This window comes from Bufo gargarizans, chromosome 8 (genome assembly GCF_014858855.1).
Source record: "Bufo gargarizans isolate SCDJY-AF-19 chromosome 8, ASM1485885v1, whole genome shotgun sequence".
In the NCBI taxonomy this organism is placed as follows: Eukaryota; Metazoa; Chordata; class Amphibia; order Anura; family Bufonidae; genus Bufo; species Bufo gargarizans.
Window position 1 is genome coordinate 26,610,152 of NC_058087.1, and position 12,021 is coordinate 26,622,172.

At 48.1% G+C, this 12,021-nt stretch overlaps 1 protein-coding gene across 1 annotated transcript in view; it reads left to right on the plus strand.

The window, feature by feature from the left end:
- Positions 1-3,345: 3,345 nt before the first annotated feature.
- MAP3K19 (mitogen-activated protein kinase kinase kinase 19) overlaps positions 3,346-12,021 on the plus strand; it is a 52,767-nt gene continuing 44,091 nt past the window's right edge. Inside the window, exons 1-4 of the mRNA XM_044303973.1 lie at positions 3,346-3,512; positions 6,619-6,804; positions 9,023-9,214; positions 9,963-10,117. Coding sequence (XP_044159908.1) covers positions 3,486-3,512; positions 6,619-6,804; positions 9,023-9,214; positions 9,963-10,117 — 560 coding nt within the window. The 5' untranslated portion in view covers positions 3,346-3,485. The remainder of the gene's footprint in view (positions 3,513-6,618; positions 6,805-9,022; positions 9,215-9,962; positions 10,118-12,021) is intronic.

A 12,021-nucleotide genomic window follows, 5' to 3' on the forward strand; every position in this document is an offset into this window, starting at 1 on the left:
CTGTATGTAGTGAGCTCCCTCTAGTGATGGCTGCAGGAGCTGTATAAATCTGTATGCAGTGAGCTCACTCTAGTGATGGCTGCAGGAGCTGTATAATCTGTATGTAGGGAGCTCCCCCTAGTGGTGGCTGCAGCAGCTGTATAATCTGTATGTAGGGAGCTCCCCCTAGTGGTGGCTGCAGCAGCTGTATAATCTGTATGCAGTGAGCTCCCCCTAGTGGTGGCTGCAGCAGCTGTATAATCTGTATGTAGGGAGCTCCCCCTAGTGGTGGCTGCAGCAGCTGTATAATCTGTATGTAGTGAGCTCTCCCTAGTGGTGGCTGCAGCAGCTGTATAATCTGTATGTAGGGAGCTCCCCCTAGTGGTGGCTGCAGCAGCTGTATAATCTGTATGTAGTGAGCTCCCTCTAGTGGTGACTGCAGGAGCTGTATAATCTGTATATAGTGAGCTCCCCCTAGTGGTGACTGCAGGTCGCTGTGTAATCTGTACATAGTCAGCTCCCACTAGTGGCGGCTGCAGGTAGATATATTTATTTTATGCACTTCTATAGCGCTACTATATTTCGCAGCTCTTTACAGACTTTGCATCAAGCTGTCCCCAATGGGGCTCACAATCTAAGTTCCCTATCAGTATGTCTTTGGAGTGTGGGAGGATACCGGACTTCCCGGAGAAAACCCACACATACACGGGGAGAACATACAAACTCCATGTAGACTCCAGCACTGCAAGGCACCAATGCTAACCACTGAGCCACCATGCTGCCCTCTGTATGTAGTGAGCTCTCCTAGTAGTGATTGCAGGTATATATATTTGTATATAATGAGCTCCCCCTAGTGGTGGCTGCAGGTAGCTATGTATATCTGTATGTAGTGAGCTCCCCCTAGTGGTGGCTGCAGGTAACAGTGTAAATCTGTAGGTAGTGAGCTCCCCTTAGTGGTGGCCATAGGTAGCTGTGTATATCTGTATGTAGTGAGCTCCCCCTAGTGGTAATTGCAGGTAGCCTAATGCCACAGCAAGAAGGGGGGGGGGGGGGAGGTTCATTAGCAGGGCCCCTATCAGTCCCCAGTCCTATCTCTATGCCATTGTAGTGCATTTACAGTGTAGTTTGCAGTTGCACCATGATCCCCATATAAGACATACTGTGTTTGGCTTATGCGTCCGGAAAGCTCCCAGCTGGTACCCCACATGTATTTATAGGATCCCAATCACCCTCTGGATGCCAGACGGGCGCTCCATGCTTTTCACGTTTACACAGTTGACTCTGCTCTGCATCCAGATGCACACAGTAATAAATGTATGCCCCCATATAGTATGGTGACCTGTGGTCACTGGAGGCCACCCTGTGCCTGTGCGGTGGCATACATCAGGAAATCTTCCAATCGTGTATATCTCTGACATACATTGCAGGCGCAGTGTGAACAGACCCTAACTGCGGGCGTGGAGGTGGAGCGTGTCCTCGGTGATGCATACTGCAGAGTCATTCTTCTCCAGGACAAACAGCAACACAGAAATTCCAGGCATCAAGGCTGATGTGTTTACCGAGCATTAGCCCTGACCTCCTGACGTCAGCCGCCAGAGCCGGGGGATTACCCCGCGTTTATTTCCTGCTGAAACCAATCTCGTGCCCATTCATTTCAATAGGTCTGTGCACACGAGCATTGTTCACTGATCTCAGGAAAATCCGACATGTTCTATAGTGTGCGTTTTTCATGGCGTCTGTGTCTCCCATAGAAATAAATGGAGCTTTTGTGAAAAACGGAAGACACCTGGATGCGATGCATTTTTTTACTGATGGATGCTGGGGGATGTAGACTGTTATTCTTCAGCTTTTCTCGGGCCTCATGCACACGACCGTTGTTTTGGTCCGCATCCGAGCCGCAGGTTTGGTGGCTCGGATGCGGACCCATTCACTTCAACGGGGTCACAAAAGATGCGGACAGCACTCCGTGTGCTGTCCGCATCCGTTGCTCCGTTCCGTGGTCCGCAAAAAAAAATATAACCTGTAAGAATGGGCAGTTATATCAATGGCTGTCCTTGCCGTTCCGCAAATTGCGGAACCCACACGGACACCATCCGTGTTTTGCGGACTGCAAAACGCACAACGGTCGTGTGCATGAGGCCCAATTGTGTGTGAAAAATGGATGCAATCTGGACGGAAAAAACTTAAATACTGAAGGCAATCGCAGACAAAACTGATTCAACCATCGGTTTTTCACTGAACAGACAATGACATCTTCACTATGGCTTATGGGAAAAAGACCTTCATTTCACCTCCTCTGGCATCAGATGCACCACAGTAACAAGAGGGGCACGTCCCTTAAAGGGCATCTGTCAGCAGTTTTGTACCTATTACACTGCCTGACCTGTGACATGTGCGCTCGGCAGCTGAAGGCATCTGTGTCGGTCCCACGTTCATATGTACCCGCATTGCTGGGAAAATTGAAGTTTTGATATATGCAAATGAGCCTCTAGGAGCAATGGGGGCGTTACCATTACACCTAGAGACTCAGCTTTGTCTGCAACTGCTGCGTCCTCTGCACTTTGACAGGGCCACGCAGTGTAAACATGACGCTTGGCCCTGTCAATCCACATGGAGAGGACGCATGAATAGGTCCGCATCGGATCCACAAAAATACAGATCGGATGTAGACAGAAACTACGGCCATGTGCATGAGCCCTCAAAGCGGTTCTTACGAGCGTGGGAACCCTGGTATATATGGCCGGCAGCAAAAAGTTAAAAAGAAAAGTGTCATCCAACATCAGCGTTCCAGCTCCTTTCTCCTCTGCTTTCGTGCCCACTGGACTGGAAGTGCAATGTGTTGTCTACGTGCCAGTCAATGGCCTCAGCGCGAAGGGGGGGTGGAAGAGAAGGGCGCTCAATGCTGGACCCAGCCATAGGTGAGACATTTTTTTTTCTTTGTTAAACTTTTATAAACAGGGCTTCCCAGGGTTGGAGGTCCCCTTTAATAAATTTCCCCTTTTGTGTTTCAGTTTTATCATGTCTGAAACACTGCCTCGCACCTGTGCCGACAGCCAAACAAACAAGAAAGCTCCCATTCACTGACAGCAAGCCGAGATCTTGAAAACGATAGTCTGTTACAGTATCTGAGTAGTCTCCAGCCTTTGTTCTCATCAGCCTACAACTCCCAACATGCCTGAAATGTGCAAACAGTCATTGGTTGTATGTAGTGCATGCAGGTCGTTGTGCACCATGTCGTCACGCCCCCAGTGTCCACCCCCCCCCCTCCTCCTCAGCCCCTCCGGGGACAATGCCAAACGTTCAGCTGACTCCTGGTTGTCTTAGCAGCGGTATGTAAACTAAAAGATGCCATTCACTGGCCGCAGCGCCTGCAGTGCACGCTCATCAGACGGGGGCAGGTGGTTGTGATCCCTGAGGATGGCACAGACCATGGCTACCACCCGGCTCTGGGAGTAGACCCCGTAGGAGGAAGACTCTGCAGGGGACATGGTTGATGACCCTCCGTCATGTCCACGCCCGGTGATCTCAGCCAGGTAATTGCGCTCACTTCACGCTTTCACTCTTCTCATGTTTCACAGGCGCTGTGTCTTGGCAGGTGAAAAAGTTTGTAGAGGTGACGGGCGCCGAGTCACGTCACTTGGTGCATGGGAGGGTGCAGATTTCTAGTTCTTGTCCAAGTGCCCAGAGAACTGTCGGCAACCTCGTCTTCCAAGCCCGGATAAAGGGGAGACTTTCTCGAAGAGTAGACTTTTCCACCACTCCGGGCACATGTTATCACAGCAAACAGAGGCTTGGACTCGCACCCTCCTGTATGCCTGTCTGTGCCCATCTACCTGACCCATGCAAGGGTGGTTGCACACTGCATTTGCAGGGTTCATTTTCTGTATGCTACCGGCGCATGCGCCAGGCTTATCCATAGGCTACCATTCACCTATCGGAGGCCATCAGGACGGTAGGCAGCATCTTATATTTTTTTTGCTGTATGGAATAGCACAGTCTCCCGCATCATTCCATAGTTCCCACGGTCTCGGGTGCCCGGCAGCTGGCACTGTTACATGGTCCCTGTGACTGCCCATGTTATTGGTACACCATGGCTGTCACTTTCACATCTTTTCTGGGAATCGACACCGTTGTGGTTGGCTTTAGAGCGAGGCATGGGTCACCCCAATGTTTTGCCGAAAAGCAAATAGATCTACGACTGATGACATCACTGCCTCAGTGCTATGATGTCACTGGATGTAAGATGCAGGTGTGAAAAACTTTAGTTGATGGATCCTATCATTGGTGAGGGAAGGAGGATCGATGGGTCCCTCACCTACAGGTAAGTCCTGAGACCCTGATGGTAGGTCAGCATCAGTGAGGACGAGAATATGTATGAAATATAACCAAGAAAAAAGAAATACCGCACCTCTAAAAAAGTATATCATTTATTGAAAAAATACAAGATCCAAGACATTTAAAATCAATTGTATGCAATTATACACCTATGTGTGGACTACAGGTATGTACGAGACACAAACCTACACAGAGTATAAACAACAAAGTGCCGCCAGAGTATAATGAAAGATACACGATTATGGCATCAAAGATGTATGCACTAGATACTTATCTGATTCAATATCAGGCAAACATGATTGTGCAGGGAAGGCTACTTTCACACTAGCGTTCGGGGCTCCGCTTGTGAGTTCCGTTTGAAGGGCTCACAAGCGGCCCCGAACGCTTCCGTCCAGCACTAATGCATTCTGAGTGGATGCGGATCCGCTCAGAATGCATCAGTCTGGCACCGTCTGTCCTCCGCTCTGCTCAGCAGGCGGACACCCGAACGCAGCTTGCAGCGTTCGGGTGTCCGCCTGGCCGTGCAGAGGCAAACGGATCCCTCCAGAGTTACAATGGAAGTCAATGAGGACGGATCCGTTCGAAGGTGACACAATATGGTGCATTTTTCAAACGGATCCGTCCCCCATTGACTTTCAATGTAAAGTGTGGACGGATCCGTCTGAATACAAATTACACTTAGACTTTTTTCTGAAATATAATGCAGACGGTTCCGTCTGAACGGATACCATCGTTTGCATTATAGGAGCGGATCCATCTGTACAGATACCAGACGGATCCGCTCCGAACGCAAGTGTGAAAGTAGCCTAAGAAATATCCCCACACGTATCGCCAGCAAATGCTGGCTTCCTCAGAGGTTCAAGTATCGAGACATTGTGTCTATTATATAAACATACACAATTATGTATGAAAGAGGCGCGGTAAGAAAGAGAGGGATCAATGGAAATACCTTGTATTCCCCGGTGCAGGACCATGTGCGCAGGCGATGGCGCCGAGAGCCAAGCCATAGCATATCGGAACTACCGTCCGCTGCAAGATGGCGCCAAAGCGGAAGTCCGGCCAACGTGCAGTTCCCGAGACCGTAACCGCTCCGTTAAGCAAGGACCGCCGGTGTGCGCCTGAGAATATGTATGAAAGCACTGGAGACTTTTTTTTAGAGCCCGAGGAGCGTGCTTTCTACACCAGTGCAACAAAATCAGGCAGCGTGTCACACAAAAACGTGCACAAGGTTACGGTCCATCGCAGGCCCCCCATAAATCTTTCGCAGTGCCTCCGGGCCAGAAGGCTCCTGCAAGGGACCGACACAAAATAGGCAACCCCCAGCCCAGTGGCGTAGCTAGAAATGACTGGGCCCCACAGCAAATTTTTGAACGGGGCTCCATCCCACAGTAAATTTTATTTAGTGACCCCTTCCTTTCATGCAGCCCCCATTCCTGTGGCTAGTAAAGGTCGCTCTCTCAGACCAGGCCGGCCGCTGTTCCATCCGTTTCCTACACTGTCTATACTGTCACTGTATATAATTTTATTGTGTAATACTGTTGAGGGGGCCCTGACCAAATCCTTTAGTCCTCCTCCTCCTGGATGGGCCCCTTCAGGGTCAGGGCCCCTATAGCTACGCCCCAGCCGAAGCCGGGAGTACGCCAAGTCTGTGATCCAACTTTCACCTAGGCTGCCACCCAAGGTGTCGGCACGGAGCTTCAACAACAGCTAGGTCTGGACTCTCCCCGAAGCACTGGAGACATGGCAAAGGTGACTGCCTAGCACTGGCATGTCCAAACTGCGGCCCTCCAGCTGTTGCAAAACTACAACTCCCAGCATGCCTGGATAGCTTACAGCTATTAGGGCATGCTGGGAGTTGTAGTTTTGCAACAGCTGGAGGGCCGCAGTTTGGACATGCCTGGCTAGCATTAGAATAGTTTTAAATAAAACTTCTGATGATTCAGAAAGGTCTCGGGGTTCTGTTTCTCCTTGTGGAGAGTCTGGTAGGCCATGCAATGCTCCCTGGGGAACAGGGTATGCAGATTGGGGCTCTTCCAAGAGAATGGAAGCTGTCTCTGTAGTGCCACCTAGTGGAGGCAGATACTCCACAGGCAATGTCTGACCTTTTAAAAGAAATAAGTATAACTCAGGAAAACACCGAGCTGGCGGCTGCAATTTTGAAAAAAACAAAAACCCACCTTCCCCTTCAGGAGCGCAGCGGTCATGTAGTAGCCCCCCGGCAGACAGCTCCAATAAGCTCAGTTTATGTTTCCTGGCCAAAGGCACCAAAAATAAATGAAAAGTTCACATTTTATTATTCCCCAGATAATGATGATGGAGGAGGCCGCACGCGAGGAAGAATCGATTTTACCATTTCTGGAGGTCGCTGCAAAGGGTGACGTGGAAGAAATCATCAGAAGTCTCAGCGATGACCCCAGACTTATAAATACTCCCCATCCAGAGACTGGGAACACGGCCCTGATAGTTGCCTCTGAGAACAACCACTCAAAGGTGAGTTCATGTAGTCGCAGAGAAGAGCTACAGATGTAGCAGAGCTGAGTCTGTCATTTTCCTTCATAGCTCTTCAAGTATTTATAGCAGTAACACGACAAGCCTGTACTGGAAGTTATCACAATGCGTAGATTACGTATTTATTTTACATGAATCAAAGAAGAGAATTAGATCGCACATCCAATTATGTATTTATTTTACTCGCTTATATAGCGCTGACATATTCCGCAGCGCTGTACAGACAATGGAGCTCACAATCTAAGTTTCCTATCAGTAAGGCCTCACGCACACGACCGTTGTTGTGTTCCGTTCTGCAAAATGGGGTTCCGTTGTTCCGTGATCTGTTTCCGTGTGTCTTCCTTTATTTCTGGAGGATCTCCAGACATGAAGGAAAGTAAAAAAAAATCTGAGTCAAGTTTGCCATGCAAATGATAGGAAAAAAACGGACGCGGACGCGCATGACAATCTTGTGTGCCTCCGCGTTTTTTCATGGACCCATTGACTTGAATGGGTACGCGAACCGTTTTCCGTGAAAAAAATAGGACAGGTTATATTTTTTTGATAGACTGGAACCACAGATCACGGACACGGATGACAAACGGTGCATTAGCCGAGTTTTCAACTGACCCATTGAAAGTCAATGGGTCCACAGAATATCACGAAAAACGGAACAACGGACACGGAATGAAACAACGCTCGTGTGCATGAGGCCTATGTCTGTGGAGTGTGGGAAGAAACCGGAGTATCCGGAGGAAACCCACACAACCACGAGGAGAACATACAAACTTCACGCAGATGTTGTCCTTGGTTGGATTTGGATCCATGAGCCCAGCGGTGCAAGGAACCAGTGCTAACCACTGCGCCGCCGTGATATAGATGTAGCAGTGCAGAGGTCATCATTCAGCAAAACTGAAGATCTTATGTGTTATCTGTACTTTTACATGGGACTGCCAAAAAATCCTTTAAACCTAAAAGGTAAAAAATAATAATAAAATACTAAAAATAAAATAATACAATTTTTGTTGTACTCACCCTGACAATACTACATTGTGCTGGTAGCATTTTGTCTACAGTGGCATCACCATGGCAGACAGCGACAGCATGGCAGTGACATGGTTATAATGGAAAATAATATCATTCTTTAATACAGAATGCAAAGTCCAATGTCAATTGAGGGTTAAAAAATAATAAAACCATAACTCACCTCATCCTGTTGTTCGCGCAGCCGACATCGTCTTCTTTCTTCTACTTTCAGGACCTGCAAAAGGACCTTTGATGTGGTGAGTGAGCGTGGTGACGTCAGCGAAGGTCTTTTTGCAGGTCCTTCAAGAAGAACAAAGAAGAGGATCCCGGCAGTGCGATCAAGTGGATGAGGGGTGTTATGTTTTTATTATTTTTTAACCCTCAATTGACATTGGACTCTGTATTATAGAATGCTATTATTTTCTATTATAACCATGTTATAATGGAAAATAATAAAGTAAATGGGGTCCGGGGTTGCTCATCCCTTATCTCCTTAGCAATCATGCGTGAAAATCACACCACATCCGCACTTGCTTGCCCCATTCATATCTATGGGGCCTGCGTTGTGTGAAAAACGCAGAATATAGAACATGCTGCGATTTTCGCGCAAACATCTCTCATGTGCACAGCTCCATTGAAATGAATGGGTCAGGATTCAGTGCGTGTCACGGCTGAGGATGGGGAAAACCCTCAGCCGTGTGATGCCAGAAGATAGTAGGTCGCTACTTGGCCAGAACCACAGGATTAGGGAGCAGGTCACCTCCTAGAGCAGGCATCCTCAAACTGCGGCCCTCCAGCTGTTGCAAAACTACAACTCCCAGCAAGCCCGAACAGCCTACAGGTATCAGCCTACAGCAGGGCATTGTGGGAGTTGTAGTTTTACAACAGCTGGAGGGCCGCAGTTTGAGGATGCCTGTCCTAGAGCTTCCCTAATCTGACCCTGACTCCTAGCTACATGAGCCAACCTCGAAGGTAGGTGGGCTCATGCTCAGGAACCTCGGATCCCTACTCACCCTCCGCAGATCCCTGAGCTAGGAGCTGGGTAGACAGCCCGTTCCTCCTGGACACGGAGAAACAGGAGTCTAAAGTGGCCAAGCTGCAAGGGGATAGGAACATGAACAGCCTACTACAAGGCTCTTCCTCTGTATTTTTAGTGCTGTGTGGCCGTAGCCGTAATCTCTGCACTTTCCGGCAGGTAATCGCCCTTCTTCTGGAACATGGAGCAGATGTCACCTTGTGCAATTTTGCAGAGCAGACTGCCGTACACGTAGCTGATGATGGCGTCCGGGCACAGCTGCTGACCGCTGTCACCAGGACCTCATTTCCACAGCTTTCGATGATGCAGGCCGCATGGCAAGGAGATTTGGAGAGCGCTCAGCGCCTACTGGTCAGTCTTCTGCAATACAGAGACCTGTCACTAGTGGTCTTCAACCTATCGCTATTCACTTGTTGGGAAACTACAACTCCCAGTATGTACTGACAGCTGCTCTCGTAGGGCATGCTGTGAATTGTGGTTTCCCCAATAGATAGATCAATAACCCTTACTTCTGACATTTGTCAGTAGTATTAGCTCTTTCTGTATAGGTCTTCTTATGTGGCACTGTGTCTTGGAGCCTCCTCAAGGACCAGACCCCCGTGTCACTGCTACCCGCAGACCCCCTATTCTAGCTATAACAGGTTTCGTGTAGGAGCAAAGCTATCTCAGTTGACCCAATTTCTCCTGGGTAATGTAGACATGGTCCTTCGAGAGAGGAACCAGGCATGCCACACGTGGCCCTATATTCTGCGGAAAAACATAGTTTTTCAGAAGTGAGGTCCCTTTTAACCAAAGAAATTCATACAGTCGACAATAAACCCTACTGACCAGAATGGGTCCATTGGTGTTCCGGTAGTTTTGCTTCAGTTGCCATCAACAATGCCAATGGAGGCCACTAACACCTATGTGAACAGAGCCTTATCTTCTATTAGGTTGCCCACACAAAGAAACCCAGTTTGTCCTCAGGTCTTTACATTGAGGTTTACCTATAGCCAATCACAGGAGATACCAGCAAGTAAGACCCCCATCTTCGAAACCTGACAACCCCTGTTCACAGCACTCCCGAGGTTTACATTGTTCTTCCTCCTTTGTTTTTCAGTCCTCAGACCACGGTCAGTCTGTACACAGCAGGAACGGACAAGGCCTGACCCCTGTCATGTTGCTTCTCCGGGATGTAGACCTGTTTGACAAGACGCCTATGGGATCTGACTACAGACCTGTGGCTGTGCTTCAAGAACTTCTCAGGCACCACGTGTGAGTTCATCCAGCTATAAATATGCACCAAGGAAAATATTATCATGTGTAGAGCGAACAAAACTCCCCACAGACCTAGGACATAGAACTGTAAAAATCCATCCCTGCATATGTGTGTATACATGAAGACTGGGAGGCATCAGCAGCCGGCGAGGTAGAGGTGTAATATAATCCACTCGTGAAACCCCCTTCTTCAAAAATCACTATTCTGCTGGTGGGGTCACTGTGTACATACATTACTTATCCTGAGTTACATCCTGTATTATACTCCAGAGCTGCACTCACTATTCTGCTGGTGGAGTCACTGTGTACATACATTACATTACTTATCCTGTACTGAAAATGAGTTACATCCTGTATTATACTCCAGAGCTGCACTCACTATTCTGCTGATGGAGTCACTGTGTACATACATTACATTACTTATCCTGAGTTACATCCTGTATTATACTCCAGAGCTGCACTCACTATTCTGCTGGTGCAGTCACTGTGTACATACATTACTTATCCTGTACTGATCCTGAGTTACATCCTGTATTATACTCCAGAGCTGCACTCACTATTCTGCTGGTGGAGTCACTGTGTACATACATTACATTACTTATCCTGTACTTATCCTGAGTTACATCCTGTATTATACTCCAGAGCTGCACTCACTATTCTGCTGGTGCAGTCACTGTGTACATACATTACTTATCCTGTACTGATCCTGAGTTACATCCTGTATTATACTCCAGAGCTGCACTCACTATTCTGCTGGTGGAGTCACTGTGTACATACATTGCATTACTAAGGCTACTTTCACACTAGCGTTCGTCAGTCCGCTCGTGAGCTCCGTTTGAAGGGGCTCACGAGCGGACCCGAACACCTCCGTCCAGCCCTGATGCAGTCTGAATGGAGCGGATCCGCTCAGACTGCATCAGTCTGGCGGCGTTCAGCCTCCACTCCGCTCGCCCCCGTACGGACAGGCGGACAGATGAACGCTGCTTGCAGCGTTCAGCTGTCCGCCTGGCCGTGCGGAGGCGAGCGGATCCGTTCAGACTTACAATGTAAGTCAATGGGAACGGATCCGCTTGAAGATGACACCATATGGCTCAATCTTCAAGCGGATCCGTCCCCCATTGACTTTACATTGAAAGTCTGAACGGATCCGCTCAGGCATCTTGCGCACTTAGAAATTTTTCTAAGTTATTAATGCAGACGGATCCGTACTGAACGGAGCCTCCGTCTGCATTAATATGATCGGATCCGTTCAGAACGGATCCGATCAAGCGCAAGTGTGAAAGTAGCCTTATCCTGTATCATTCTCCAGAGCTGCACTCACTATTCTGCTGGTGGAGTCACCGTGTACATACATTACATTAGTTATCCTGTACTGATCCTGAGTTACATCCTGTATTATACTCCAGAGCTGCACTCACTATTCTGCTGGTGCAGTCACTGTGTACATACATTACATTAGTTATCCTGTACTGATCCTGAGTTACATCCTGTATTATACTCCAGAGCTGCACTCACTATTCTGCTGGTGCAGTCACTGTGTACATACATTACTTATCCTGTACTGATCCTGAGTTACATCCTTTATTATACTCCAGAGCTGCACTCACTATTCTGCTGGTGCAGTCACTGTGTACATACATTACTTATCCTGCACTGATCCTGAGTTACATCCTTTATTATACTCCAGAGCTGCACTCACTATTCTGCTGGCATTTCGGTATTTTCTGCATATAGCTTACAGTACAGGATAAGTAATGTATGTACACAGTGACTTCACCAGCAGAATATAATACAGGATAAGTAATGTATGTACAAAGTTTTATGTAAACTGTAAAAGTGATTTACATGCTGCACATACCATCTAAACCCGTGTTTCTTCCCAGTTCTCCAGTTGAACAAGG